Source organism: Schizosaccharomyces pombe (assembly GCF_000002945.2).
Source record: "Schizosaccharomyces pombe strain 972h- genome assembly, chromosome: I".
Taxonomy (NCBI): domain Eukaryota; kingdom Fungi; phylum Ascomycota; class Schizosaccharomycetes; order Schizosaccharomycetales; family Schizosaccharomycetaceae; genus Schizosaccharomyces; species Schizosaccharomyces pombe.
Genome location: NC_003424.3, coordinates 4,248,381 through 4,274,589, shown reverse-complemented (window position 1 = coordinate 4,274,589; position 26,209 = coordinate 4,248,381). Strand labels below are relative to the sequence as shown.

The 26,209-nt window shown below is 36.6% G+C and overlaps 13 protein-coding genes, 16 long non-coding RNA genes and 2 other non-coding genes across 31 annotated transcripts; 14 read left to right on the top strand and 17 right to left on the bottom strand.

The window, feature by feature from the left end:
- Positions 1 to 13: 13 nt before the first annotated feature.
- On the bottom strand, positions 14 to 950 carry SPOM_SPNCRNA.3913. Its single transcript, NR_193274.1, has one exon. It is a non-coding gene; the product is annotated as a non-coding RNA (long non-coding RNA).
- Positions 41 to 371, top strand: SPOM_SPNCRNA.3914. Its single transcript, NR_193275.1, has one exon. It is a non-coding gene; the product is annotated as a non-coding RNA (long non-coding RNA).
- Positions 461 to 3,698, top strand: dis32 (3'-5'-exoribonuclease Dis32). The gene has a single exon (NM_001019939.3). It carries the CDS (start codon positions 510 to 512, stop codon positions 3,291 to 3,293), a length of 2,784 nt encoding a protein of 927 aa, NP_594510.1. The 5' UTR covers positions 461 to 509; the 3' UTR covers positions 3,294 to 3,698.
- Positions 1,243 to 1,667, bottom strand: SPOM_SPNCRNA.3912. Its single transcript, NR_193273.1, has one exon. It is a non-coding gene; the product is annotated as a non-coding RNA (long non-coding RNA).
- Positions 2,039 to 2,249, bottom strand: SPOM_SPNCRNA.3911. The gene has a single exon (NR_193272.1). It is a non-coding gene; the product is annotated as a non-coding RNA (long non-coding RNA).
- SPOM_SPNCRNA.3910 lies at positions 3,648 to 5,078 on the bottom strand. The gene has a single exon (NR_193271.1). It is a non-coding gene; the product is annotated as a non-coding RNA (long non-coding RNA).
- rcm1 (rRNA methyltransferase) lies at positions 3,687 to 5,481 on the top strand. Its single transcript, NM_001019938.4, has 3 exons — positions 3,687 to 3,854; positions 3,916 to 3,974; positions 4,036 to 5,481. The coding sequence occupies exons 1-3, from the start codon at positions 3,719 to 3,721 to the stop codon at positions 5,221 to 5,223; spliced, it is 1,383 nt and encodes a 460-aa protein (NP_594509.3). The 5' UTR covers positions 3,687 to 3,718; the 3' UTR covers positions 5,224 to 5,481.
- A 191-nt stretch (positions 5,482 to 5,672) lies between these two features.
- SPOM_SPNCRNA.3909 lies at positions 5,673 to 5,918 on the top strand. The gene has a single exon (NR_193270.1). It is a non-coding gene; the product is annotated as a non-coding RNA (long non-coding RNA).
- srp7 lies at positions 5,674 to 5,928 on the bottom strand. The gene has a single exon (NR_151373.2). It is a non-coding gene; the product is annotated as a 7SL signal recognition particle component (long non-coding RNA).
- Positions 5,929 to 6,510: 582 nt separating this feature from the next.
- On the bottom strand, positions 6,511 to 7,535 carry cor1 (cornichon family protein). Its single transcript, NM_001019937.3, has 2 exons — positions 7,357 to 7,535; positions 6,511 to 7,269 (listed from the first exon to the last, which is right to left on the bottom strand). The coding sequence occupies exons 1-2, from the start codon at positions 7,475 to 7,477 to the stop codon at positions 6,986 to 6,988; spliced, it is 405 nt and encodes a 134-aa protein (NP_594508.1). The 5' UTR covers positions 7,478 to 7,535; the 3' UTR covers positions 6,511 to 6,985.
- SPOM_SPNCRNA.3908 lies at positions 7,524 to 7,895 on the top strand. The gene has a single exon (NR_193269.1). It is a non-coding gene; the product is annotated as a non-coding RNA (long non-coding RNA).
- On the bottom strand, positions 7,725 to 8,867 carry SPOM_SPNCRNA.3907. The gene has a single exon (NR_193268.1). It is a non-coding gene; the product is annotated as a non-coding RNA (long non-coding RNA).
- On the top strand, positions 8,243 to 9,085 carry aim29. Its single transcript, NM_001019936.3, has one exon. The coding sequence runs from the start codon at positions 8,491 to 8,493 to the stop codon at positions 8,866 to 8,868; it is 378 nt and encodes a 125-aa protein (NP_594507.1). The 5' UTR covers positions 8,243 to 8,490; the 3' UTR covers positions 8,869 to 9,085.
- A 180-nt stretch (positions 9,086 to 9,265) lies between these two features.
- On the bottom strand, positions 9,266 to 9,337 carry SPOM_SPATRNAMET.03. The gene has a single exon. It is a non-coding gene; the product is annotated as a tRNA-Met (tRNA).
- A 7-nt stretch (positions 9,338 to 9,344) lies between these two features.
- On the bottom strand, positions 9,345 to 9,441 carry sup3. The gene is given in 2 exon segments: positions 9,345 to 9,389; positions 9,405 to 9,441. It is a non-coding gene; the product is annotated as a tRNA-Ser (tRNA).
- Positions 9,442 to 9,642: 201 nt separating this feature from the next.
- On the bottom strand, positions 9,643 to 10,230 carry SPOM_SPNCRNA.3906. The gene has a single exon (NR_193267.1). It is a non-coding gene; the product is annotated as a non-coding RNA (long non-coding RNA).
- On the top strand, positions 9,999 to 10,637 carry smd2 (Sm snRNP core protein Smd2). Its single transcript, NM_001019935.3, has 4 exons — positions 9,999 to 10,045; positions 10,103 to 10,203; positions 10,264 to 10,376; positions 10,438 to 10,637. The coding sequence occupies exons 1-4, from the start codon at positions 10,041 to 10,043 to the stop codon at positions 10,564 to 10,566; spliced, it is 348 nt and encodes a 115-aa protein (NP_594506.1). The 5' UTR covers positions 9,999 to 10,040; the 3' UTR covers positions 10,567 to 10,637.
- lcb2 (serine palmitoyltransferase Lcb2) lies at positions 10,626 to 13,049 on the bottom strand. The gene has a single exon (NM_001356160.2). It carries the CDS (start codon positions 12,700 to 12,702, stop codon positions 10,891 to 10,893), a length of 1,812 nt encoding a protein of 603 aa, NP_001342802.1. The 5' UTR covers positions 12,703 to 13,049; the 3' UTR covers positions 10,626 to 10,890.
- A 42-nt stretch (positions 13,050 to 13,091) lies between these two features.
- Positions 13,092 to 13,577, top strand: SPOM_SPNCRNA.3905. The gene has a single exon (NR_193266.1). It is a non-coding gene; the product is annotated as a non-coding RNA (long non-coding RNA).
- Positions 13,383 to 14,584, bottom strand: iba57 (iron-sulfur cluster biogenesis IBA57-like protein). The gene is made up of 2 exons (NM_001019933.3): positions 14,295 to 14,584; positions 13,383 to 14,239 (listed from the first exon to the last, which is right to left on the bottom strand). Exons 1-2 carry the CDS (start codon positions 14,487 to 14,489, stop codon positions 13,457 to 13,459), a joined length of 978 nt encoding a protein of 325 aa, NP_594504.1. The 5' UTR covers positions 14,490 to 14,584; the 3' UTR covers positions 13,383 to 13,456.
- Positions 14,585 to 14,794: 210 nt separating this feature from the next.
- On the top strand, positions 14,795 to 15,219 carry prl13. The gene has a single exon (NR_150169.1). It is a non-coding gene; the product is annotated as a non-coding RNA, poly(A)-bearing (long non-coding RNA).
- On the bottom strand, positions 14,807 to 16,890 carry tif224 (translation initiation factor eIF2B delta subunit tif224). The gene has a single exon (NM_001019932.3). It carries the CDS (start codon positions 16,852 to 16,854, stop codon positions 15,451 to 15,453), a length of 1,404 nt encoding a protein of 467 aa, NP_594503.1. The 5' UTR covers positions 16,855 to 16,890; the 3' UTR covers positions 14,807 to 15,450.
- Positions 15,636 to 16,874, top strand: SPOM_SPNCRNA.3904. Its single transcript, NR_193265.1, has one exon. It is a non-coding gene; the product is annotated as a non-coding RNA (long non-coding RNA).
- Positions 16,891 to 16,984: 94 nt separating the features above from the next.
- On the top strand, positions 16,985 to 19,625 carry cyp8 (cyclophilin family peptidyl-prolyl cis-trans isomerase Cyp8). Its single transcript, NM_001019931.4, has 3 exons — positions 16,985 to 17,317; positions 17,458 to 18,372; positions 18,438 to 19,625. The coding sequence occupies exons 1-3, from the start codon at positions 17,106 to 17,108 to the stop codon at positions 18,859 to 18,861; spliced, it is 1,551 nt and encodes a 516-aa protein (NP_594502.2). The 5' UTR covers positions 16,985 to 17,105; the 3' UTR covers positions 18,862 to 19,625.
- aca1 (L-azetidine-2-carboxylic acid acetyltransferase Aca1) lies at positions 18,895 to 19,738 on the bottom strand. Its single transcript, NM_001019930.3, has one exon. It carries the CDS (start codon positions 19,728 to 19,730, stop codon positions 19,101 to 19,103), a length of 630 nt encoding a protein of 209 aa, NP_594501.1. The 5' UTR covers positions 19,731 to 19,738; the 3' UTR covers positions 18,895 to 19,100.
- A 928-nt stretch (positions 19,739 to 20,666) lies between these two features.
- SPOM_SPNCRNA.3903 lies at positions 20,667 to 21,225 on the bottom strand. Its single transcript, NR_193264.1, has one exon. It is a non-coding gene; the product is annotated as a non-coding RNA (long non-coding RNA).
- Positions 20,990 to 22,448, top strand: pcr1 (DNA-binding transcription factor Pcr1). The gene has a single exon (NM_001019929.3). It carries the CDS (start codon positions 21,672 to 21,674, stop codon positions 22,185 to 22,187), a length of 516 nt encoding a protein of 171 aa, NP_594500.1. The 5' UTR covers positions 20,990 to 21,671; the 3' UTR covers positions 22,188 to 22,448.
- Positions 22,449 to 22,752: 304 nt separating this feature from the next.
- Positions 22,753 to 24,098, bottom strand: SPOM_SPNCRNA.3902. Its single transcript, NR_193263.1, has one exon. It is a non-coding gene; the product is annotated as a non-coding RNA (long non-coding RNA).
- rpl801 (60S ribosomal protein uL2) lies at positions 23,153 to 23,995 on the top strand. Its single transcript, NM_001356158.2, has one exon. The coding sequence runs from the start codon at positions 23,172 to 23,174 to the stop codon at positions 23,931 to 23,933; it is 762 nt and encodes a 253-aa protein (NP_001342801.1). The 5' UTR covers positions 23,153 to 23,171; the 3' UTR covers positions 23,934 to 23,995.
- Positions 24,099 to 24,272: 174 nt separating the features above from the next.
- On the top strand, positions 24,273 to 26,107 carry SPOM_SPNCRNA.3901. The gene has a single exon (NR_193262.1). It is a non-coding gene; the product is annotated as a non-coding RNA (long non-coding RNA).
- On the bottom strand, positions 24,359 to 25,658 carry yak3 (aldose reductase ARK13 family YakC, implicated in cellular detoxification from family members). Its single transcript, NM_001019927.3, has one exon. It carries the CDS (start codon positions 25,522 to 25,524, stop codon positions 24,502 to 24,504), a length of 1,023 nt encoding a protein of 340 aa, NP_594498.1. The 5' UTR covers positions 25,525 to 25,658; the 3' UTR covers positions 24,359 to 24,501.
- Positions 26,108 to 26,209: the final 102 nt, after the last annotated feature.

Genomic DNA, 26,209 nt, shown 5'->3' with positions numbered 1-26,209 from the left:
GTATGGTTTCTTTTTTTTCTTTAATTGCAATTACAAAAGTAATTAAAATTATGTTAGTCTTTATGACTTCTCAATTGCCATCCTTTAATAAATAGATTAGTATCAACTTTTGAACGAATCTAATATTACAATTGCAAGTTTAGATCGATTTACTAAGCTCTTTCAGTACGATACAAAAAAACAAAAAAGGAAGCAAGAAGTATACTAAAAACCATACACTTGCAGATATTTGGTTGAGGAAGATAGAAAGCTATGTTTTTTGGATGTATAGTTTATACGCCCTTTATCAATTTTGAAACTGTAGCTTAGTATAGAATGAAGTAGTGTAGATATTTGAGCGAACGTCAAGACTATCAATTTTATTGATTTCCATGAATGGTTTAGAATTTTGCATTTAGTATAAATTATTTCATTTATTTTGTTGCCCCTAATATATCTCCTAGTTGCGCTCAGTGAATTTAACAATTGCATGCCTTAACTCTACTACCACCTCCATATTTTCACAAAGTATGGATTTAAAACCAAATATTAGAAGAAAGGAAAAGCGAAATTTATTAAAGGGAGAAGCTGCTTTAGAAAAAAAAGGCTCTATTGATAGAAAGACAAAAAATAAAGCATATCCGTCTACTACTCACGATCCTCATCAAAATGATGATTCCAACATTCCTGGATTAGGAAGTGGACTATTGGAAAGGATCAAAGATATTGTTCAAAGGCCAACAGATACCCAATTAAAAGGTCAAGATTCGAACCATAAGAAAGCCAGCTTGACTGAAACGAAGACCGAGAAAGCCAAGGTTAAACCGAAGGCAAAGAAGAAAAACTCGAAGGAAAAAATCTCTAAAAGTTCTAAGCAGGATGAACATAAAACCGACGTGCATAAAGAAAGTGTCTCGAAACTTTCCAAGAATTTGGAGTCCAGAAATAATCGAGATGAAAATTCCGCGAAACGAGAAAAAAACAATTCTCATCAAGTTGAAGCAGATACGAATAACGCCACTGAGATGGTATCATCCAATGCGAAAAAGTCAGTATACCCGTTGTACTACGACTCTGCAACGGTTAAAAAAGGATTAAAAAGTGGTACATTATTTAAAGGAACGCTTCGTATTCTTGAAAATCATCGTAGCGCTTTTGCTTGTATGGAAGATATACCTGATTTTTATGTTGATGGGCCAATTGCTAGAAATCGTGCTTTTCACAACGACGTTGTAATTGTGGAACCTGTGATGAATAATGACAGCCCCACTGAAAAATCGAATTTTTTACAGAATGGTGTCGAGAAAGTCAAAATAAAAGATCATGACGATGAGTTAGGTGGAGCAATGGAGCATTTGGAAAGATTAGAAATTAAAAGTGTTGCAAGCTTCAAAGGTGATAGCAGAACGAGAGCTCGTGTTGTCGCCATTGAGAAGAGAGCGGAAATTTCTAAAATTGTAGGGATTTTAAGAGCACCAGGTTGGTCATTAAAAAATGTAGAATATGTTTCCAAAAAATCCTCGTACGCGATTTTCATTCCAAAAGATAAACGTCTGCCCTTTATCACAATTCACAAAAATGATTTAAGCGATTTAAGTGGTGAAAATTGGATTGAAAATATTTTGAAACACCACGATCAGTTGTTTTCAGTTGAGATTACAAGGTGGAGTATTTACTCTCGTTACCCTATGGGTGTATTAGGTGAAAAGCTGGGAAATATTACTGACGTGGAGGCTTACACTAATGCGCTTTTGCTAGAAAATGGAATTAGTAGCTCTCCCTTCTCTGATGAGGTTTTAAACTGCTTGCCTCCTGATGATTGGATTATCTCACATGAGGAAATAAAAAAACGAAGAGATTTAAGAAATGAGTTAATTATTACCATTGATCCTGAAACAGCTCGTGACTTGGATGATGCTGTTTCCTGTCGCGCTCTTGACAATGGCACTTATGAAGTGGGTGTCCACATCGCTGATGTTACTCATTTTGTAAAACCAGATTCAGCATTGGACAAAGAGGCAGCTTCGCGGGCTACAACAGTATACCTTGTGCAAAAGGCTATTCCGATGCTTCCTCCTCTGTTGTGTGAACGACTTTGTTCATTAAATCCCAACGTTGAGCGTCTTGCATTTAGCGTTTTTTGGAAACTCGACTCCAATGGTAAGGAAATTGGTAAGCGTTGGTTTGGCAAAACAGTTATAAAGACATGTGCCAGACTTGCCTACAGTGAGGCTCAAGGTGTGATCGAAGGAAAGTCCTGGGATGATGCTGTAGGCAAACCGATAGGAGGTACGCATACTCCAAAAGATGTTGAAACGTCTATATTAACACTTTGCGAAATTTCGAGAAAGCTTCGCAAAGATCGATTTGCTAAGGGCGCTGTAGAGATTAACTCGACAGAACTCAAATTCCAATTAGATGAATATGGAATGCCGAATAAATGCGAGGTATATGAGCAAACCGATGCAAATCATCTCATCGAAGAGTTTATGCTTCTCGCCAATAGATCTGTTGCTGAACATATCAGTAAAAATTTCTCCAATAATTCCTTGCTTCGTCGCCATGCAAGTCCTAAAGAGAAACAAATTAATGAGTTTTGTCACTTTCTAAAAAGCATGAACTTCGATTTCGATGCATCGTCTTCAGCTGCATTTAATGCCTCTATGGTACGACTCAGAAGCACTTTTAATGAAGAATTGGTAGAATTATTTGAAAATATGGCAGTTCGCTCGTTAAATCGTGCTGAATACTTTTGTACTGGCGATTTCGGTGAGAAAACAGACTGGCACCATTACGCTCTTTCATTTAATCATTATACCCATTTTACTTCTCCGATTAGAAGATACCCTGACATTATTGTTCATCGTTTATTGGAACGTAGCCTTAAGAACACATCCCCGGGTATTGACAAAAAAAATTGTTCGTTAGTGGCTGCACATTGTAATGAAAAGAAGGAGAAATCCACCACTGTGCAAGAAGATAGCCAGCAACTCTTTTTGTCTGTATATATTGCTGAGTATTGCAAAAAGCATGATAAGAAATCTATGCCAGTTCAAGCATTTGCGACTAGAATATCTGGAAATTCTATTGATGTCTATATCTCTGAATATGGAATATCCAACAGAGTAGACCTCAGTTCAGATGATAGAATTAAAAGTTTTATAGTTGCTCCCGATGACTCCTCTGTTAAAATTACGTTGTTTGATGATTCTCAAAAGACTATAGCTCTTACGGATCGTTTCCAAGTTTATTTATATTCTGATTACAGTCGTACATTTTTCAGTATTCGCTGTAGTCTAGTTTCTTTGAATTAAAGGCCTAGTGTTGTTTATGAATTTTTGACTGAAATATAACTTTGTTAATTTTGGGTCAGATTACCTTTTATTTATGATGCATGCCACCTATTGAATGGTTGTTCACGTTTATCCTACACATTTTAAAACGCTTATTATTATTACTATTATGTTTCATGGATTATGACAATTGAATGACTTTGTTATGCCCAGACGACTTATGTTTGATATATTTTTCTCATTCGTGAGAGAAACACAATTAAAATAAAAAATTTAACATCAATAAGAAATTTCTTTAGTTAACAAATTCACTTTGGCTGCAATTGTTGAATATTTTATTTATACCTATACATACAAGTAACAATAGACATTGTGACCTGAGTAAGGTACTCAGTTTTGTGCAGCAGCTTTTCCACTACTCATACCGAGGAGGATCTTGCCTCGATATGGATTTTTATAATCATGCTGCCAACATACTTTCAGATTTAAGTAAAAAAAAAGGATCAATTAAGCAATTAGCATTTAATTCAAAAAAACATGATCCAAAACGCACTTATGCTTTGGTTTGCGAAACTCTCAAATGTAAACAAGAATAGTAAAACTTTAATATAAACGATTTGACTAACTTTCTTCTTTTATATAGATAAACCTGTTTTGGATGAAATAATTGCGCGATCCGAGTTATTAGTTTTAGAGAAAAAGGTACAAATTAATGAAACGATAGTTGTTTCGTAATTTTTTGAAGCTAACCTGGTTATTGTAGTTAAAAGAAAATTTGGCTAGAGTCCTTGTCCATGATTTACTGATGTCAAAGCGAGGGTTATCCATTTCAAATGGTCCTATCAAGGAATGCATTCTTCGTCACAAGACACGCCTGAACGCCGAGTTTGTCAAACTCAAGGTGAAAAAAGGGGTTAAGAGCCATGAGGAGCTGGCATTGAAAAATCCTGTGTCGCTCCCTCGCTGGCTTCGAATAAATACCATTAAAAGCACAAAAGACGAGGTTTTGCAAGGTTTAGGCTTGGATAAAGTCAGTTCAATTGAGGAACTGGGCCCCGACAAATTTTATATTGATGATTGTGTTGAAAACTTAATAGCCATCGATCCATCATTTCCTATAGTTGAAAATTCATTGTACAAGGAGGGGAAAGTGATTATTCAGGACAAGGCATCTTGTTTTCCTGCTGCTGTATTGGCCGGGCTAACTGGTCACGTTGGTGATATAATAGATGGATGTGCTGCTCCAGGGAACAAAACTACTCATTTAGCTGCTTGTTTTCCAAAATCTCATATATTTGCATTTGAACGTGACGCGAAAAGAGTGCAGACACTTCGAAAAATGGTGGGAATATCAGGCGCTAATAATGTCACCATCGAACATCAAGATTTTACCCTAACTGATCCCAAGAGTGATCTTTACCGAAATGTCACTCATATCCTGCTTGATCCTTCTTGTTCTGGTTCTGGAATTGTGAGTCGTCAAGACTATCTGCTGGGTAATGAACAAGACGTTACGGAAGATACCGAAAGACTTGAAAATTTGTGTAGTTTTCAGTCTACCATTTTAAAGCATGCTTTACAATTTCCTAACTGCCGCCATGTCACATATTCTACATGTTCAGTGCACCGTTTAGAAAACGAACAAGTAGTATGTGAGGTTTTGTCGCAAGAACCTGACTGGAAATGTAACTCTTTGACAAAAACTCTACCCAACTGGAAAACTCGAGGAATTCCAGAGTATTGTGCTCAACCTTCAATGGCTGAAGGAATGATTCGGTGTAAACCAGGAGCCGGAGGTACTATTGGTTTTTTTGTAGCCAATTTGTATCACCCTCAAAGAGAGCAAGAAACTTTCAAAATGTATAAAAATGATGATGATACCAAAAAGCGTAAGCGCAAAAAGAAAAAGAAGGAAGTGAAGAAAAAGGCTCGCATACAAGGTGAAGAGTAAATTCATCAAAGCATTAAGACAAATTATCGCATAGCACTTATTCAACAAAGTGAGAGAAGCTATCGTTGTATGATCTCAATTTCTATAGACAATTTTTTGTGTTTTTGGAAAACACACATATTTAATTTTTTTTTCTTTACGGCTTTGGTTAAGGACTGGATACTAAAAAAAAATACACATCTTACGGGGACTAATCGGAAATGGATATTAAGTAGGCAAGATAAGTAATCATTAAATTTGAGCATTAACTAAATGAGCCTGAGGAAATGATGAAATTGTATTTAAAGGGATTACTAAGTCTTTTTCGCTAACCTAACAACTATATGGTAAGAGTAAGAACAACATTAGCATGTGAACAACTACGATTAGCCAAATCATTATCTTAACAATTTCAAAAACAGTAAGGCTTCTCAAACAATGTTGTATTGCTCAATCATGAAAAAAAGAAGAAACGACCGTTGTGTTTATACTTCCATGCACATCCTGCGAAGGTGAATCCCATCGCTATCGCACTGCCCAAGACCCGGTAGTGATGTGCATTGTTTCCAACCTCCATCGGTACTACACGGTTTAACTGCCAGTTGCCACGAAGACTACTCTTCGAACAGACGTGGCAGATCGAGGGATCGAAAGCGAGACTCGAACCCGAGACCACCGAACATGCACTATTGGGAGTACTAAACACTTCGACCAAGCCATTACAGCGAATACATATATGTATTAATAAATTATATAGAAAATAAATAAGTTAATTCGCATAAACAAAAGTTTCAACTTTTCATTGCAAACCCTTTAAAGCTTTTCATCGCGTGCACGCATATTATAAAAAAATATGATCTTATTTCTTTGTAAATAATAAAAATTCTCTCAGCTTTTATATAGTTGCGAAGAAGCATTTACTATTGCACAAATAGCCTTTCAAAATTCGAGTTGCCATGGTGTGAAAAACATGACCAACAGAGATTTTTGTATTAAGTTCATTGCTTATCCCTCTACCTTTCTTCAGAAATAACATTCACTCACATTCTGATAGTGCAAACAACCAACATTATAACTCAATGAATTAAACGAAATATAATAAGCTAAGCAACACGTAGTCAATTAAAAAAAATAAAAAAGTGCTATGAATGAAATCCTTTATTTTACAAACCTCTAAATGATGCTAAAGAAAAGCAATGACAAAAGTCAGAGCTACAGCCTCTCAAAGGTGAACACGTGGAGAACAAAATAAAACTACACTATTGCAGAAAACGACGGTATCACATCCAACTTACATTACAACATATCATAGGCAAACACTATAAGTACAAATATGACCTCGTGTGGTTTTATTTGCACATTAAACTCACTATTCCCTAGCTCGGCAGCAATTAAAGATTTTATTCATAGCAACAGGTCAGATGCTGCAAGTAGGAGTTGCATAGGAAATTGAAGGCGAAAGACTCTCTAGGAGTGAAAACATAAACCCCGTTAAACGAGATCCCACGAGTAGAAAGAAATGGGATTGACGAACAATTAACAAGAGATAAAAACAAGTATTGAAGTAGCTACACAATATACATTGCCAAGACAAATGCACTAGCTAAAAGCGAAACTTTTTGCATCTGGATGGCTTTAAATAGTTTTGACCAAGACGAAAAACATTTAGGAAAAGAAAACAAAACTTTTGAGTAGCAACGCAAAAATTGCTTTAAAACTATTGACTTTGAAACTGATCACTAAAAGAGGAGGGAAAATAAATCACACAAACTTAACGATACAATTACTCGTCCACAAGTCTACTGACGAAGAGGAAGAGGTATACGAAGAAAAATACAGCAAAACATGCCAGCTTGAAAAAGGATCGTTTTTGTCTAGAGGATACGTCTTTGAAGATGGTTGTAGAGTCGTGCATATGAGTGTTGGACATAATCATTTTGGCGTTCCAAGCCAACATGGGTACATTGAGAAGGAAGGTGATCCAAGCACCTGACAATAATAGAAGAAGGGCACTGAAAGCTTGAAAACCCATTTCTGGTAGTACATACCAGTTCAGTTTTCGAGACACTAAATAGGGAAAAAGATTAGTATATATACGAATCAGAGACATTTATCATTAATATATATCGTTAGAATGTGATTATTTTAACATACAATCAATGGGATTTATGAAATCGTCTTTCAAATCAGAGTACATCACTGTAAAGTACATCTGAAGCATGATATTTGCACATGTAAGCATAAGGCTGGTAAAATAAATCCAAGCAGACACCATTTTGGATGTTTAGACACTTATTTTGAGTTTTCAAACTTTTCTTTTCGATGGGTGTAATAAGATAACTTGTCACAACTCATTGATGGTAAAATGAGCGAACGAATCGTAACGACCACAAGTTCGAATCGCACTGTTGACATGAATCTTTACCAAATGGTAAGGGAACTCGAAAAATCTGGAAGTTTGGTTTTTATGTTTACTAATCAATTAGTACGTTAGTATATTTTTTATTTTTTATTTTAAAGAATGGGCTTCGATTGAATGATCGTAAAAAAAAGTGAATTCAAGAGTTCTATGCTAATATAAATCAAAGAGACGCATGCATGGACTATGAAACGTAAACACTTCAAGTAGAAGTAATCATTGTGTTATATTCTTTAGCTTTAAAACCGCTTTAGTTAATAAAATATATAGTCTGGGTTGAAAACATTTACAATTATTCACACTGTATAGAATTAAATAATTTTACGATAATTCGATCCTTAAATATCATCATCAACTTGTTCCTCTTAGTTGTAGAAACAATTCTTATGCGTTTTTTTCGTAAACAGTCGTCAAATATTAAACTATTTTTGTTTTGCAATAATTCAGCCAACATTCAATTGGCTTCTACAATGAACATTCATTCTTAAATTAAAATTTTCTAGAAGAATAGTATGAAGGTTTTTAGCTGTTAGGATACACAATTCAATTTGTTATATTGCTAGTGTACCACTTAGTGCACATCTCAATCATTTATAATGCTTCGTTCTTTCTCTATACTACACAAGTTACCATTGACTCGAGTGTTAATCAAATTGCAATTGTATATACGAAAAATATAAGCATAAAGGTGAGGCTCTGGAGAAACAAAAAGCTATTGTGACATTTTTTTGGAATACAAATAATTTTGAAAGTTTTTGGGAATTTCGCAAGGATTTCGAACCCTTATATAAGAATCGAATTACAGTCATTTAACTATTGATCATTTGGTACTTTTTTACTCTTTGGTTTTATTTAAATCTTTCAAAAGGATGACGGGCGCAACGTTAACTGTTCGAGTAATTCGCAACTTTGAATATCGGACACTGAAAAACGTCGTTTTCCACGACATAGATCTGGCCACTACGACTGTAGACCAGTTCAAAAAAATCATCGATGAACGCATACAAACGGATCCCTCATTGAAAATCTACCGTACTACCCATTTTGACACGTTGAAGATTTATGTGAAAGCCCAGCAGCACAAAACCCAAAACTTGGCTATTAATTTAGACCACGATGATTGGATTCTTAATGATGGAGCCAAAACATTGTCTCTTTGTGGAATTGAAAATGAAACTGAGTTGTCCTACTTTGAACTTGCTGCCTACAAGGCCTATCAAGCAAATCCTGTACAAAAATGGCTTTAGACATGCATAACTTTATTAAGAGTTCAATTGTTGGTGTTAGGAATAGGAGATGAGTTTACCTTTGTTATTTAAATTGAATATTTTTCAAACTACGCTAAAAAATTCCTGATGTCTTTATTAGTGCAACTATTTAAAATTACCTAGGTCGCTGTTGCAATTCATGTATTGACAATAGCAGAATGCATTGTAGTGAGCAAAAGTATGTAGAATAATAAATGATACAAAACAATACGCATTTTAAACCAAATGTTGTAAACATCGACTTTATGACTTGGTACCAATAGCACCAAGGACGTCCCTATCTACATATTTATATAAGAACAAAACATTTCTCATTCATCAAAACGCTACACCAATACTTAATAAAAAGTTATTTTAAAAACAAGCAAAAAAAGAGTTGCGCGGCCAGGTTTCGATCCTGGGACCTACGGGTTATGAGCCCGTCGGAGTTCCACTCTCCTACCGCGCACAAATACCGTCACCAGCAGGATTTGAACCTGCGCGGGCAAAGCCCATTAGATGACTAGAATACAGGATTCAAGTCTAACTCCTTAACCACTCGGACATAGTGACTTTAGCTGTACATTTATCATGAAATGTAATTTATATAGCCAAAATCAAAAATTTCTATGTAATTTTTGATAGGAAGTTTCCAATGCTCAAATGGTTGATTTCACAAAAGCATTGCTTTATGTTAAGAAAATATTGTTTTTGGTGTTAGAATATATTTTTTTTATTATCAAAGTAAACTCCTAAAACTACAAGCTTGTCTATTCAGCTTAATTTCCATAAGTAGCTAGTGTTCATCCTTCAATTCAATGACTTTGCATTTGAAAGGATAGTTAGTTTATGAGACCTTAGGGATTTTGTGATTAAGTAGTCCAATTATACTTCTAATGTTATAATCAATAAACAATTACAATGCATTCAGTTTTTTATATCCCACATTGAAAGTTGTCAGGTATGAGTTAAAGTGTGTGATTAAAAGATTTTTTTTAATTAATAATAAGATATAGTAAAATATTGAACCGAAATTGATTTTCAACATTTCGCTTCTAACTTGAAATCCATTTTGTGCAATCTTGAACTTGCTCGTTAAATAGCACTTGTCCTTGACCCCCAAGAGACTTAAAATTCTACCATTTTTGATATTCCTAGCTTGTATCGTTCTAATGGCGTATGTCTTTTGTCCTTTTATCTAAAATTTTTTGATTTCTTTTTTCTAATAATTTAGCGATTTGGTTGATAAACCTAGAAGTGAACTGAGCGAAATAGAACTCGCTCGTCTAGAAGAATATGAATTCTCTGCTGGTCCATTAAGTGTTTTACAACAAGGTATACTATATGATAGAATGTCAATTTTAAATTTACATACTAATGGCTCTTCTGTTTTAGCGGTAAAAAATCATGATCAAGTTCTTATTAATTGTCGAAACAATAAAAAGTTGCTTGCTAGAGTAAAGGCATTTGATCGCCATTCCAACATGGTATTAGAAAATGTCAAAGAGGTAATAATTTTTTTCATCTTTTAGTCTCTCTTTCCATCCACACTTGCTAATATATTCTTAGATGTGGACCGAAAAAAAACGAACAGCTTCTGGCAAAAAAGGAAAGGCTATCAACAAAGATAGATTTATTAGCAAAATGTTTCTTCGTGGTGATGGTGTCGTTCTTGTTGTCCGTATTCCCTCTGCATAATATACCCCATTTTCCTACCTAATGGATACTTAAGTTAGAAACGACTTCAAAATATCCCGATGTGCTTACAAAAAACTATTTTATACGTGTGTTAACTTTATTATTAATTAAAGATATCTTTATTTGAAAATAAAAAAGGCTCCATCTGTAGTGTCTCTCTAGTTGTGCCTTGAATGTCTTTCGTAAAAAAAAGCGAATGAATTGCAGAAAGCTTTCAGATGTAGCACCCATCTTTCCTAAGAGATTTATTATATAAAAAAAAGAATGGTTATGACACAAAAATCATATTATTTTCATTACAAATATACAATGCTAGCATATTCATTACTGTGTAAGTGCATCATGGACTCCATGCTTCAATACATCCTCAATCTTCCAACGAGGAGGTTTAAACCAACCTTGATTTTTCTTCATCTTTTCAACGTTAGTCTTACCCACATCTTCACCAGCTGCACCGGTGGAAAATTTCAACTGAAGCTTCTCACCAACTTCATCACAAGCTCTCAAAAAATAATCCATGTCGGCTTTATTGTGACTAGCGGAGAAACAAAACCTCACTCTAGAGGTCAACAAAGGACAGGCAGGATACCCAACAACAACAACGGCAATTCCACGCTTCAACATCTCATGAGAGAACGCATTGATTTTGCCAGGATTATACAAAAGCAACGGGACAACTGGACTATCATCGTTTCCAAAAATAATAAAGCCAAGTCGCTTCAACCCCAAGCGTATATAGCGGCTATTAAATGCCAGGCGTTCGATCCTTTCTAAACCAGCCGAAGTTGGAGAGTTATCCATAATTTCAAGAAAGCTCGACTTGATCTGTGCAAGGACAGCAGGGCTCATGGATTCAGCATATACATAGCCTGGATTTGTAACACGTAGCTTATTGATAATATTGGGAGTAGCGCTGATATATCCGCCTGCAGCACCAAACGATTTTGTAAAAGTTCCCATCAAAATGTCTACGTGGTCAGTAGAAATGCCGAAGTAATCACAGATACCACCTCCACGAGGTCCAATAGCACCAATTGAATGAGCTTCATCAATGAACAGATAAAATTTGTAGCGATTTTTCAACTCGACAACCTTAGGAAGGTCGCAGAAGTTACCTTCCATGGAATAGAGACCTTCGATGACAACCAGAATTTTAGAGTAAGGACGATGTGTACGTGGTTGACCTTGAGAGATTACTTCGCGCAAAACACGCTCTAAATCAGTCATATCATTATGCTTGTACACACGAATGTTTGCACCAGAGAGACGGGCACCGAAACGAATGGAAGTGTGATTTAACTCATCTGAAATAATGAGAGATCCGGGGCACATAAGGGTGGAGAAAACAGTAGCATTAGTGCTAAATCCTTGAGAAAAGACCAAAGCAGCAGGTTTACCAACAAAATTTGCCGTTAATTCTTCAACTTCTTTATGCAACCCATAAGTACCACAAATGGCATTTGAGCTGCACGTAGACAAACCATATTTTTGCATCGCTTCTTCAACCTTCGTGGCACAAGGACCATGACTTTGGGCAAAACCAAGGTAGTTGTATGAAGAAACGTTTAAGGCTAAAGATGTATCACCAGTTAGTTTAAAAGTACTATTGCTATCAGTGGAATAGCGATTCATGAGACGAATGACACGACCGGGAACACCCATGGTAGGTCGGCTGAAACAGTCGTTAATACGATGCTGAAGACGACGTACATAGAAGTTATCAAAATGATTGTAAAGGGGAGCATAACCATCATTGTCTTTGAGATACTTATAGTCATCCTTATGAAATCTTTTACCGAAAAAGTCGCGAACATGCCCTATAATGATAAGCACCAGATAGGTTAAATAAGTTGCGACCACATAGTAATATGAAGGCTCATCTTCGAATTGAAAAAGCTCGGCGCCATCAGGATTTTTGGAAACCCGACGATGAGTAGGATCGGTGATGGGAGCAAACTCATTCTCCAACAAATGCTCAGAGTTTAGCTTTTCAGCAGCAACTTCCTCAGCCTCGAGTTTTGCACTTTCCGTAGACAGGGGAGGGTTTTCGACATGATCAACCTTCTTATGAAACTCAACTTCCTTTTTCTCACTTACATCAATAGATGTAGGGGAAACAAAGTCCGCTTGAGCCATTTTTGGTTAAGTGAAACGAAGTCCAAGTGCGATTATTAAAGCCTGAATTTTTTGAGATGCGAGATACAACAAAAATCTGTTTGCGATAAGTTAATCTGAAGGTAATGCAAACGAAATAAACCAAATAAAAGAAAGCGCTGTTTTCAGAACACTAGATAAGTCTCTAATGACAAGCGTAGGCGAATTATTTGAAGCACTGCTTATCAATCTTTTCCTGAGACACCCCAGCAATCCACTCAAATGAATTCTAATGAATGTTTTTAATTAATTAACAAAAGGAAGTTAATCTAACCCTTTTTCGTCAAGAGAATCAAGTCTTGTAGAAAAGTGCAGTGGCAGGTATACGCAAAAGAAACGTTTCACCCTACTCTCTTTGGTTGCGGCATTTCCCCTATAACGAACCGCAGCGAATTTTGCTGTAATACAAAATTCCTTCAAATATACAATTCCTTAGATTAAGAAAAAAACGATCAAATTTTTATTGTAGACGGATGTGCTGCCAAGGTACGATTGCCACCATTGAATTCCGTTACAAGTAAAAAAAAAAGGGTTTAGGCTAGACGAAATTTCTTACTTAATTGAATTGCGATTAATAGTACTAGTACCACAACATAAACATACAATTGACATGTGTTCTTACTATTTACACTGAGTGGGAGAATGCGCAAATTAGCTTTGAGTTAGATGTAGAATAAAAATGAATAATTGATAGAAAGAATAAATAAAAGAAGAGAAATCTGCAAACTTTTTCAATTTATGAATTTTCACTTGGCGTAGACGATAACTCATCTAACCAGATACTGGTGTTCAGCTGAATAGGTATTCCATTACATGCCAAGTCGCTTTTGAGATATTGTAGACGGACCAAAGCAAGCCCGACTTTTCCTAAAATTGCAATAATTTTACCAGGCGATCGACGAGAGACCGGCTCTCCTTGCTTTGCGACAATTGAAAGCGGCGCCGAAGGTTCAATAACTTGAGATGGATTGTCTTCGTAGTTCGGAATAATAAATGGGAAAATCCTTTTTCTTGTTACCCCAGTATAGTAGGTGCGGACAGTGAGCTCTTGACCCAAATAGCAGCCCTTGTGGAAATCGATCCCCTTCATCCAATCCATGTTGCTTTCCAGAGGAAATGAAATACTAGGAATAATCTCTTGAGGCCCTTCTGGTATTCCATTTCGGTATCTAAAGACTTTGTAATCATCTAGCGAGCCGGAGGAAGAAGAAGTGCATGTAGAAGTAGGAACTATCATTCGTAGCAAACGCTGTTTGGAAAAGCGAGGATCTTTTGCGTAAGCGACAGTATCTTTTAACCTACTTTCTTCCTTTACGTCCCAAATTACTTTGATAGATAATTCTTCAGATGGTATCTTTGCTATACTACACCGGGATCGCAGGTTGTATTTCTTCAGGTGTTTTAAAAAATCGGATTCTGCAACCTTGTCAATTTCAACGTACAATTCATCAGATCGTTCATTTTCCGTGCCATTATTGGAGACTTTTGGATATATAAAGGAATCAAATAATACTCGCCCCTAGTAAGTTAGAATACATCGCGCATCATTAAACCCAACACCGCAAGCTCCTTACCTGTGTATTTAAGAAGCCCGTGTATACAGGATTATCTAAAGTTATTTTGTTGGTCGTTAAGCCCTGAAGAAACTTGACTGCATCAACTCCTTCAACACGAATGAGAGATTTCGATGAATTTAGACAAACGCTGTAATTTCTAAATAGCTGGAATGAGAACTTTATAAACTTGCTCCTAACGGTGAACCTATTCATTGCCCATAGGTAAAGTACTTGAATTCACTTGGTTTCCTGAGGCTAGAATAGGACTCTTTTACAGTAAACCGAATTTCTAAAATCGATAAGTGGTTGAGATGATGATTTCGCATCACATTGTTTTTGTTACTTTTCGGGGGAATCCAAGGAGGATATGGCAAAATTATTAGTGTATATTATAAAGATATATATTATTATTTGTTTGCAATACAGTAATATCACTGTAGGAAAAAAACCTAAGGTCAAAACATACTGAAGATGAATTTTCTTCGATGAGGAACAAAATTTCCCTTTTCTTAAAAAAATAATATTTAATTCTGGTGTTTATTACTAGAATCGCTCTTAAATTATTACAGGTTTTAGATCATAAGCTGACATCAAGCGTAAAGCTTGTGATGCAAAATTTTATTTCAGCTTCGAACATCAGTTCTATAATTTAAAAAAAAAAAAATTGAATATCGAGTAACAGCTTTCTATTTTGTGTCTTAAAAAAAAAGAGATTGCAAGTTTTCTCCGATATATCCGAAGCATCAGCATACTATAGCCGGAAATGAAGTGATGAAATGACATTGTACGATCCCTGCTCATTTCATTTCATCTACAAATATTAACCATTAATACAACAAAAGAACATCATTACTCTTAACCATGCCAATAGCTCCCCTTGGATATACCAATATGTCAAAAATCATGTTGAGACAATTTAAATGCCAATATATAATCTACATGGAAAAATTAGAACAGTTTAGGTTCCTTTAAGAAAAGAGTAAACAATGAACTTTTGTAAATTTAAATATAATGAATTTTTTATTTTCACACAAACCAAATCTTCCAAGCATTGAGAAAGGAATGAGAAATAACAAAGGGAAAATGAAAGGTACTTCAAGGAAGCAAACATGGATATGCTCATAAATTACCTCTGAGGTGGACGAAACAAAAAAACAAAAGGAAATTAGAGAAATTAAGCATAAACCTGTTTGAACTCGTTTATGATAGCCGGTACCGAGGTTGAAGGTAAAAGCCCCATTTCACAAACACATACAGTAATTAGACGAGGTGGAGTAACATCGTATTTTAGACTGAGTAATTTTAAGTTCTTAACACTTTTCCAATTTGCGAGTACACCAGGTTTTTCTTCAAAGTCATCCACACCCATGTTTACAAGTTGATCGCCAGGTGCAAGTTCATTGTATACCAACGAATCCAATTGAATGCGCTCAGTAAATTTATAAGACTCGCAACACGCTATTACTGGAACATTAGACTCGTGTCCCAAAAGGGAAATTAAAGAGGTACCGGCACGAGAATATAGAGCACCATTCGAAAGCATAGCATGGCCTCCAAGGAAAATTTTGGTCACTTCTTGCATGATATAGGAAAGCGCTGAAATCATGACATAGGTACATTCAATCCCATGCTCGGTCAACAGCTTCAAACAAACCCGGCCTTCAAATTCTGGACGAGAGTCTACCACGACAACCCGGAATTTTTTACCAACATTCTTAGCATGAATGAGAACATCGTTTACTGTCGAAGAGTGCAAGTACGTTAAAATGACATCTCCGTCTTGTATTTTTTCGGTTGCTGCTTGTACGATGACTTGTCCTGCAATGATAATACGATCGCGAATATAACTGTCAATTTTTTCCAGAAGCAATTCTTTTCCCTCGTCGTCGGTAAGGTCAATGTCTAAAACAGAAATTTCGAGTTTTAAAAAGCGAATGGCGTTCCCCATACTGATACTCAACGGACGAGTTGATACTAAATAAGCAATTTGAGAATTTATATGCGTGGTCAGATGCCTGCTCAACGTCGTACCGTAGGGTGTTTGATAATCTTGGATGACGATTTTAAAAGTTTTCAACAAATCAATACAGCGCTGATTCGATCCAAAAATCTTATAATTTGCAAGTTTTAAACCCAAACGAATAACAGCAGGATGGATATCTTTCGGAATATTTTCAGTGGTTCTACGACGTCTCCAATCGAGGTGCGAAAAGATAGAAACTTGCTTTTCCTCAAAAATCTTTTTTTCTTGCAAATTAGCATCAGTTTCTGGACTATTCTGCGGGTTTTGTTTCGATGCCTTCTTTTGTTGGTTACTATTTTTATTAGGGATAGCTACCTTTTTTTCTTCTGAAACACCGGGTGGATTATTCGCGGCAGCTGCTTCGGCTTTTGCTCTTCTACTTGCTTGTTTTCTGGCCTTTTTCAACGCTTTTGCCTCCTTCCCTGAAAGTTTTGGCTCATTGGGAGAAACGACAGAAGAAGCTGTAGCTGGAGATGTTCCTCCCACACTAGAGCTTTCACTAACAGGGCTTTGATCCTTCCCATCCTTTTTTGCTTGTTCTGCTGAGAACCCCATCAGAAAATCAATATTTCTATTAAATTGGTTTGTTTTGGTAGAAGCGTAGATGAGTTTAGCTATAACACCCAACGTGCGCTTAGTGACCTTACCCTTACTACACCAACGCTATTCGACAACGTATACTTGTAGTTCGCATATATATTACTAGAAATTAATTACTTTATCGCCTTAAAATATCATAAAATTAAGAACTTTTATTTTTATTTTTTATAACCGTACAAACGTATTTATGATATTTATTAACAGGAATGGGCAAAAATACAGACAAACTGTACATTACACAAACTGAGCATTCGGGTGTGCATGGGTGGCATGGTGGTATGAGTGGCATAGCCCAAAAGAACAGTACCACAAGTTACAAACAACTTCCTTTTAATTATTGCTCTCTTTCCTTGCAGCCCTTTAACCATCCTTGTTGTCTTGTGGATGAAACCAAGCAAGCCATTATTTTCGATTTTAGGTATGTAAATCACTATTAGATGTGAGTTTCGAAGCAAATTTTTTGGTATTAAATGATATTTGTTTACCAACTAATCTAGTTGCTTTTGGAAATCTTTCATTCTTCATAAAAAAGTGGTGATGAGCGCTAACATGTGTTAGATTTATTGTTCCTTGGCTTCGAAAACATGGTACTAATCCTATTAATGGACAAAAGGCATCAATGTCAGATTTAATAAAGCTCAAGTTTGCAAAAAACAGTGCTGAAGAGTATTGTGATCCAGTTACGATGAAAAGCTTTACGCGCTTTTCACACATCGTGGCTATCCGTTCTACAGGGAATTGTTTTTCTTGGGATACTATTGAACGTTTGAACATAAAACCAAAACATTGGAGGGATCTCGTGAACGAAGAGCAATTTACCAGAGACGACATAATTACCATCCAGGATCCTCATAACGTTGAGAACCGAGATTTTTCGGCCATTCAAAAACAAAAGGAAACCGCAAGAGATGAAAAAATAACCAAGGCCAAAATTGCTTTACAAGCATCTCGCGCCAAGTCAACGGAGTCAACTTCATCACCTGAGTTATCGCATTCTCTCGATTCATCTAAATCTATAGCTTCTGATATGCCAATTCATCGCGCATCCCATACAACTGGTTATGCTGCAGCTTCCTTAACCTCCACATCATTTACTCCTGTAACGAAGAATGAAAGAGCAATTATTGCTGAAGAAGATTATATGCTTAACCATACGCGGATCAAGCACAAAGGATACGCGCGTATTGTTACTAATCACGGAGAAATTAATATTGAGTTGCATACAGACTATGCACCCCATGCTGTTTACAATTTTGTCCAGCTTGCCAAGCAGGGCTATTATCGTAATACAATTTTTCATCGCAATATTGCTAGATTTATGATTCAAGGAGGTGATCCTAGTGGAACTGGAAGAGGTGGTCAAAGTATTTGGGGCAAGCCGTTTAAGGACGAGTTTTGTAACCCTTTAAAGCATGACGATCGTGGAATTATATCTATGGCCAATCGTGGAAAAAATACCAATGGAAGTCAATTGTAAGTGTTTTCTTCTCTATTTTTTAAAAGCTTCAAAGAAATGCAAGTGCTAACCTGATTTATAGCTTTATATTGTATGGACCAGCGAAACATTTGGACAATAAACATACAATATTTGGTCGAGTTGTCGGTGGTTTAAATGTTTTGGATGCTCTTGAAAAAGTCCCTACCAACAGTAATGATCACCCCAAGTTACCAATCAAGCTTGAAGACATCATAATATTTGTAGACCCATTCGAAGAGTGGAAAAAAGATGAGCGGGAGAAGGAGAAACGAAAAAGACAAGAAGAAGAAGAGGAAAATAATTTAGACCGCACTTCTTGGACTGGGAGGGATTTATCGGCGTCTTCTACGGATCATTCTCTAAATGCGTCTGTTGGAAAATATCTAAAAAAGGAAGTATCACTTGAAGAAAAGACATTCACTTCTACTGTAAATCCCAAAAAGAAAAAAGCACGCACAGGATTTGGAAATTTTGACGCATGGTAAACTTACTAAGTCAAACGAAATATATACCAAACAACTTAATATACGGGACTTGTTAAATTATTTCTGAGTTTATAAGGTTTTTTAATATCATATCATTTATTGAACATTTTGTTGTACAGTAAGAAGCTTCGCAGGCAGCAAATATTGAACCTTTGCCTCTTAAAACAAACTGCTATCGAAAGTGTGGCATCCAAAATTGAAAGGAGAGAATTGCAAATTTGTGAAAAAGTAAAGGAAGTTTATTTTAAGGCATCTTCAAGTGAAGGGAAATGGTATTGGTATATGTAAGCGTCGACGTATCCCTCATGACCCTTAAGTCTACCAGCATCTTTGATAATACCGGCTCGTGTGAAATTTAGTCTTTCCCATAGTCGAATGCTCTTTATGTTGGTAGCGAAAACGAGATTAAACACGCTTGATTTGAAACCAATTCGAGGAGCAAAGTACAAATAGGCATTGGCCAAATTACGCCCAATGCCTTTGCTCCGGTGACTAGGTGAAACCAAAAATCCACCATTACAAATATGAGAGCATCGACCGGGATAGTTAGGCTTAATGTAGAAGGCACCGAGTAAGCTCGTTTTCCAGTCAATTGAAGCCGTAGCCAAATCTGGAGCAGGTGATGTCTCACTCTCAACAGGAACACAGATTACAGTACAAAATTTAAAAAAAAAGTCTTCCGCTTCATTGCGAGTCATTTTAATGTCGATTGGATAAGTCTGTCCCATCTCTATTTCATAGTTGATGAAATAAGTCAAGGTACTGAGTAATTCTTCTTTGTTCTTAACGTTTGTAGATTTATCAACGGCTATGCACCAAGCATTAAAATCAGTACATCTCCATGGAGGAATAGTATTTGGATCCTTCATGTTGGGATATGGATTATGAACAAAATTAAAGGGATTTTATAGCCATGTGGAGTAGATAATTTAAGCGACAAACACATAGATAAATTATCATCACTCAAACTCATCAAGATGCCATCTTGATATACAACAGGAAACAACTGTATGATATACAGAAATAATGTGATAAAATCATCAAGTCGAAGAGATAAATCAAATGATTAAAAATATGCAAGGAAGAAATCTGTTGCAAGTAATTCCTAGAGTACGGTAAAAAGCGTTATTTGTTAGAAGCAAATAATTAAGTATTTTAGAATATGAAAGCGAGACGAAGTAATAAAGCTCTCATTATTCATGTATTAGATGATTTTCGATTTTCTGTATGCTTGGTTAATGCTTGTACATATTCATGTCTGTGTATTTTCGGTTTGCGAAACATTAGATCGACTTCTACATCAAGCTAATGGAAACGGTTTAATATTTCGGTGCTATAGATTAAGTCTTTCTTCCTTGTTAACGAATGAAGAATCCGATATTAATTGTCTTTTCTTTATTCACTCATTGCAATTTCTCATATTCTTTTATTGTTTATTAAATAGTGAAGAATACATGTGAGATGATAATAAAAATAATGAAGTACAGTATAAAGTGAAGATGCGAAATTTTTAGGTTAGTGGTATTGGAAAATAATTAATTATACAAATTCCAAAAAAACACAATTCAATTAATATATTTATATTAAGTGCAGTACCTGAACCTCCTGTTTTAATAATAAAACGAATTAAAATGCAGTTACTTTGGAATTGACTATATTTTTGCTAGAGTTTTTTAATTATTTAAAATCTTTAAAATTTATTTTACCAATTTTACGTTCGCACAAGGATAAAATATTTACATTTCTAAAATAATTTAAAAATTTTCACTTTTAATCAAATGATTCATTTCCATCAACCAAATTAAAATTGTTCGCCTCATTTTTGGTTCTTTTAAATTCACCGATGCTTTTTCGTCTTTTGTATCCACGTCTCTCACAATTCATTTGCAAGTCAATTTTCTTTAGTATTGTTTCTTTTTTTTAAAATATTTTTCTTTTTATTTTCTCAATTGTGTCTGTCTTTCTTCGCAAGTCCACTAACCTTTATTTACATCAAAATCGGCCATGTATTAAATTTCACTAACTCTCGTTATTCTGTTTATCGATATAATTACAGCCTCCTTGTCGATGACATCATGCATCGAGCATTGATCATCCTATATAATCATCTCTTTGACCACTTCCGTCTATGGTCCATTGTAGCTTATACCATTGTAAAAGGGTAAAATCCTTTCATTCTACAGAGTTGTTAAAATTTGATTTTTAAATACTAAATTTTCTTAATTTATTCGGTTTTCACAGTGGATTCGCTTTTTCTGGGTCATTAAACAGTTAATTTGGTAGTTTGGTGAGACATCCTTGCAAATCAAGTGTTTGTATAACTTTTCAGAGAGTATAACATATCAACGTATTTATTGAAGTCGTTTGGGATCTCCTTTGTTAGTTAATTTTGGGTCAACGTGTGCGCTGTACATTTGACGTGTGTCGTGAGATTACAAAAAATTTTAGGGGTCGGTTTACTTACGAATTAATTCCCCCACGTGTGTGTTTTTAATCTTAGAAGACTAGCGCTTCTATAGAATTGACGTTTCTTGACGTCTTGTCATTCTTCTGTATTCCTTTAGAAACTGGCTATCTCCGTCTAATTTGCTTCCTCCTGATTTCGCGCGTGTGTCGTGCTAATTCTTTACTGCGTGTTGTATTCACCAAGTAGGAGTTTCCTTTAAATTAAAATATATCCTTTAGGGTATTTCTTTTTTCGTTCTTACTTTTTTTTTCATTTCAATTTCCCATCTCCCCCTTTGTTTCCTTTGTTATATTTTTGTTTGTGATCATCTGATTCCCCCTTTTCTATACATTGATTATTTAAGATGACTGCCAAAAAAAAAGAAGTTGATGATGAAAAGCGTCGCCGAATTCTGGAGCGCAATCGCATTGCCGCTTCTAAATTTCGCCAGAAAAAGAAAGAGTGGATTAAAGAATTAGAGCAAACTGCCAATGCTGCCTTTGAGCAATCCAAGCGTCTTCAGTTATTGCTGTCTCAGTTGCAACAGGAGGCTTTTCGGCTGAAAAGCCAATTACTTGCCCATCAGGGTTGTCAGTGTAGTGTAAAGATTCGTTCTGTCCTAACAGACTTTCAAACTGCTCACAATGCTCTCCACTCTCAACATATGGCTTACCGGCCGGTACAACCCCCTCCTGGTGATAACATGCTTGAATCTGTGGTTTCCGTTAGCCCTACTCAAATGCATCCATCATTGCAGGGTCTCCCTCCAAATCAACACCCTCAAATGCCCCCTTCTTCTCAGCAGCCTAATTCCGATGATGTCCAGCAACATATGTTCTCAGCAGCCGGGCTTCCTAGATCCCTTGGTGGGCCCATCTGAAAAAGAACATTTGTTTTCATTACCCCCCTTTACAATAAAGCAATTGATTTTAATGTGATGTTGCATGTAGATTTATGGCTCCTATTTTAGCCTAATGTTCTCTCCTAGATGACAGTCGGGCGTTTTTAAGTGTTGAATTACCGATGCATATGGAATTCTTTTCAAATTTCTGTCCTTATTATTTTTTTGCACAGACGTTTTCTTTGTTATGACCTTTATCTATTATTATTTCGAATTTCCTCGCCGGGTTTTCAAAATATTTGTCTTTATGAAATGTGAAAAGAAAATAACTTTACGATGCTTATAAACTTCTTTGAAGTATGACTTTGCGCTTGCTACATCTCCACTTACTTCTTCGATGTATTTGATTTGATTTCTTGAACTATTGCCAGATTGCCTATTCTCGTCAGTTACCTAAAACATAAAAAATGTTCTTCTTTCTAAATGTACAGATTTATAATTTCATTTGGCAAACTGAAAAAAAGATCTTAAGCTATTAATTTGGTTTTTTTTTTTAAAAAGCTCTGGTTGGAGCAACTGTGGTATGCTGTTGATTTTATTTGTAAACAGTAGAATGTCTCTTTTTTTCTTTCAGTTATTTATACCACAATCCGTGTATCATGATGCAAAAGAAGTGTCTGCGTTAAAGCATCACTTTCTTTAATTTCCCAACTGCATTCATTATGTAAATAAATAAATATTCACGTTATTACAATTTATCTCATTTATCCAATCTGTTCCATTTCTACTGCTCTCAACAGTATAGCACTCCTAAGAATTTAGGGAGGTACGGTAAATTACATGCATCTCGTTATTCACATGATTTCGCACCAATTTTTTTTCTCGTTAGGCTTTCCATTAACGAAATGCATAATACTTAAGTCAAAAAATTTTGGATGACCGAAAACAGTCACATTTTACAACAATTCACCACTTGAATTTGCAACCTCAATACCGTATTCTCCAACAACCAAAACACCAGAAATGGGTCGTGTTATTAGAGCACAAAGAAAGAGTGGAGGAATTTTCCAGGCTCATACCCGCCTCCGTAAGGGTGCCGCTCAGCTCCGTACCTTGGACTTTGCTGAACGTCACGGATACATTCGTGGTGTTGTTCAAAAGATCATTCACGACCCTGGTCGCGGTGCTCCTTTGGCCAAGGTTGCTTTCCGTAACCCTTATCACTACAGAACCGATGTTGAGACCTTCGTCGCTACCGAGGGTATGTACACTGGCCAATTCGTCTACTGCGGTAAGAACGCTGCTTTGACCGTTGGTAATGTCTTGCCTGTTGGTGAGATGCCTGAGGGTACTATCATCTCCAACGTTGAGGAGAAGGCTGGTGACCGTGGTGCATTAGGTCGTTCTTCTGGTAACTACGTTATCATTGTCGGACATGATGTTGACACTGGCAAGACCCGTGTTAAGTTGCCCTCTGGCGCCAAAAAGGTTGTCCCCTCTTCTGCTCGTGGTGTTGTCGGTATTGTCGCTGGTGGTGGACGTATTGACAAGCCTTTGCTCAAGGCTGGTCGTGCTTTCCACAAATACCGTGTTAAGCGCAACTGCTGGCCTCGTACTCGTGGTGTTGCTATGAACCCCGTCGATCATCCTCACGGTGGTGGTAACCATCAACACGTTGGTCACTCTACCACTGTTCCTCGCCAATCCGCTCCTGGTCAAAAGGTTGGTCTCATTGCCGCTCGCAGAACTGGTCTCTTGCGTGGTGCTGCTGCTGTCGAAAATTAGACCTCCTCAATCAAAATATATATTTTCTGGCAGTAAACAGTGTGAAAATGTGTTGATAGTCTTTAGTAGTGAGTAGATTTGCTTCGTTGTAGTCTTGGTAGGTATGGTGTATGCGTAACCCAAGAGCATATTAAGCTTGTAAACCCACATGTAAACATCCAATTTAATTGTCAAAGAGTTTCTCAATGTACTATGCTATTAATAACGATCAAATTTTCAAAACTTGATTAACTGTTTTGTGTAGTGCACTTAAATCCGGCTTTTTAGCAGCCAAGAGTACTAGAATACTTGCCGGCGATTGTTCATAATTTCATGGCATTAGTACCGTGGGCTAGTTTCGTAATGCATTTAACTCATGACTTTTAAGTTTATAAACTATCAGTTGTTACGGATACTTTAGTATGTTAATTTCGGCATTCTGCTACAATCATTGAAAATTGGAAATCTGTACACTTCCTCGATGTATGACAATGCACAACTAACAAAAATTCATTTCATTTCTTCCAGCATAAATGAAGGTAACTATAAACATGCACAATTTTAAAACCATATACGAGAAAGACTAAATCTACTTGGGCATAGGAGGGGTATCCATGAAAATCTTGGATCCAGCACCAGGAGGATATCTAGCACCAATTACCTCAGCGTTGTCACAAGCTTCACGAATTTCCTTAACAGTGGCATCGGATAATTTAACCTTGAGAGCGCCAAAGTTCTCCTCCAAGTATTTAACACGTTTGGTACCAGGAATGGGAAGAATATCGTCACCTTGGGCTAACAACCAAGCCAAACTAAGCTGGCCAGGTGTGATATTGTTGGCAGTGGCAATTTTTTCAATCTTTGTAACAAGCTCCAAGTTCTTGTAGAAGTTTTCCTTTTGATAACGAGGGGCCTTTCTGCGGAAATCGCCCTCAGGGAAATCATCAGGGGATTTGTATGCACCAGTCAAGAAACCACGGCCAAGAGGGGCATAGCAAACAATGGTGATATTGTTTTCGCGGCAAGCCTTCATGACACCAATTTCAGGGCGCTCAATCTCCAAAGAGAAGGGAGAATACTCAACTTGAACGGCACTGACCGGATAAACAGCGGCTGCACGACGAATGGTGTTAGCACTGCATTCAGAAAGACCAATGTAACGAATCTTTCCAGCTTCAACGCACTTCTTAAGGGCGCCCATGATCTTTTCAATAGGAGTCTCACCGCTGAAGCGATGGACGTAGTAAAGATCAATGCAATCAATACCCAAACGCTTCAAAGAAAGATCAAGTGCCTTTTCAATGTAATCAGGCTCGTTGTTCAAAGAGAGCTCGCCAGTCTCGGGATTCTTCTCATAGCCAAACTTGGTAGCCAAGAAAATCTCCTTACGGCGTCCAGTTTGCTTGAACCAACGACCAATGCACTCCTCATTGGCACCAAATCCGTACATGTCAGAGCTGTCCCAAAAGGTGCAACCCAAGTCAGCGGCATGAGTCAAGACAGCTTGGTTGGCTTCTTCGGAAGAAGGCCCATACATGGCGTGCAAACCCATGCAACCAAAGCCGATTGCAGGCACAGTATCGTTTCCAATTTTACGAGTAGGGATAGACATTTCTGAATTCCAATTTCCTAATGCTAATGCGAGTGGTAATGGGTTTAGTTCACAAAGAAGACTGGCGATGAATCAAAGAGAAAAAGGCTATCTCGAGTTTCTTTACCTTGCAACGTAGAGTTATGGAGGAAGACAGGTTTAAAAAGATGCGAGAAAGCCACTATTTATTGCATAAGTTGGGAGGCCTAAGAACCGGTGATGGAACTTGTACGTTCCCCATGATATCGGATTATGGGCCTCGTTCCCTTTTGCATCACTAATCTTATGAAATTCGGATTCTGGGTGTATATATCCTTGTAGCGGTATCGCGGTATCTTGCAGTAAATATCATTATACCATTTAATATGAATTAACAAGAAAGAATAACAAAGTAAGGGAACGAGACAAGATGGTCCTAAGAAAGGCTGAGAAATCACTTTTTTTGCTAGTCATATACTTATTGAAATAAAAACGGTATAGTTGCTGTAATGAAGTTCAGTAGGTGCTGAATTGCATCAATTTAGGTAGTCTGTTTACATACTTTAGAACCCACTTTTAGCTTGATTGTGTATTGTAGTGTCACAGGAACAAAATACATTTTCCTCACATAGTCGATTGCACAGGGTTTTCTATGAATTAATCAGTTACTTAATGTATGTTGCTTGCTTGTCTCTTCTACTAGTACTAGTACTAGCATAATATAGAT

What these genes read in the sequence shown, in the direction of transcription:
- dis32 (NM_001019939.3), top strand. Translation starts at nt 510, where the DNA reads ATGGATTTAAAACCAAATATTAGAAGAAAGGAAAAGCGAAATTTATTA.
- rcm1 (NM_001019938.4), top strand. Translation starts at nt 3,719, where the DNA reads ATGGATTTTTATAATCATGCTGCCAACATACTTTCAGATTTAAGTAAA. An exon ending in GGTTTGCGAAACTCTCAAAT is followed by an intron (nt 3,855 to 3,915) that starts GTAAACAAGAAT and finishes TCTTTTATATAG; the next exon opens with ATAAACCTGTTTTGGATGAA. An exon ending in TATTAGTTTTAGAGAAAAAG is followed by an intron (nt 3,975 to 4,035) that starts GTACAAATTAAT and finishes TGGTTATTGTAG; the next exon opens with TTAAAAGAAAATTTGGCTAG.
- cor1 (NM_001019937.3), bottom strand. Translation starts at nt 7,477, where the DNA reads ATGGTGTCTGCTTGGATTTATTTTACCAGCCTTATGCTTACATGTGCA. An exon ending in TTTCATAAATCCCATTGATT is followed by an intron (nt 7,270 to 7,356) that starts GTATGTTAAAAT and finishes TTCCCTATTTAG; the next exon opens with TGTCTCGAAAACTGAACTGG.
- aim29 (NM_001019936.3), top strand. Translation starts at nt 8,491, where the DNA reads ATGACGGGCGCAACGTTAACTGTTCGAGTAATTCGCAACTTTGAATAT.
- smd2 (NM_001019935.3), top strand. An exon ending in ATTAAGTGTTTTACAACAAG is followed by an intron (nt 10,204 to 10,263) that starts GTATACTATATG and finishes CTTCTGTTTTAG; the next exon opens with CGGTAAAAAATCATGATCAA. An exon ending in TATTAGAAAATGTCAAAGAG is followed by an intron (nt 10,377 to 10,437) that starts GTAATAATTTTT and finishes ATATATTCTTAG; the next exon opens with ATGTGGACCGAAAAAAAACG.
- lcb2 (NM_001356160.2), bottom strand. Translation starts at nt 12,702, where the DNA reads ATGGCTCAAGCGGACTTTGTTTCCCCTACATCTATTGATGTAAGTGAG.
- iba57 (NM_001019933.3), bottom strand. Translation starts at nt 14,489, where the DNA reads ATGAATAGGTTCACCGTTAGGAGCAAGTTTATAAAGTTCTCATTCCAG. An exon ending in CGGGCTTCTTAAATACACAG is followed by an intron (nt 14,240 to 14,294) that starts GTAAGGAGCTTG and finishes CTAACTTACTAG; the next exon opens with GGGCGAGTATTATTTGATTC.
- tif224 (NM_001019932.3), bottom strand. Translation starts at nt 16,854, where the DNA reads ATGGGGTTCTCAGCAGAACAAGCAAAAAAGGATGGGAAGGATCAAAGC.
- cyp8 (NM_001019931.4), top strand. Translation starts at nt 17,106, where the DNA reads ATGGGCAAAAATACAGACAAACTGTACATTACACAAACTGAGCATTCG. An exon ending in GCCATTATTTTCGATTTTAG is followed by an intron (nt 17,318 to 17,457) that starts GTATGTAAATCA and finishes AACATGTGTTAG; the next exon opens with ATTTATTGTTCCTTGGCTTC. An exon ending in AATACCAATGGAAGTCAATT is followed by an intron (nt 18,373 to 18,437) that starts GTAAGTGTTTTC and finishes CCTGATTTATAG; the next exon opens with CTTTATATTGTATGGACCAG.
- aca1 (NM_001019930.3), bottom strand. Translation starts at nt 19,730, where the DNA reads ATGAAGGATCCAAATACTATTCCTCCATGGAGATGTACTGATTTTAAT.
- pcr1 (NM_001019929.3), top strand. Translation starts at nt 21,672, where the DNA reads ATGACTGCCAAAAAAAAAGAAGTTGATGATGAAAAGCGTCGCCGAATT.
- rpl801 (NM_001356158.2), top strand. Translation starts at nt 23,172, where the DNA reads ATGGGTCGTGTTATTAGAGCACAAAGAAAGAGTGGAGGAATTTTCCAG.
- yak3 (NM_001019927.3), bottom strand. Translation starts at nt 25,524, where the DNA reads ATGTCTATCCCTACTCGTAAAATTGGAAACGATACTGTGCCTGCAATC.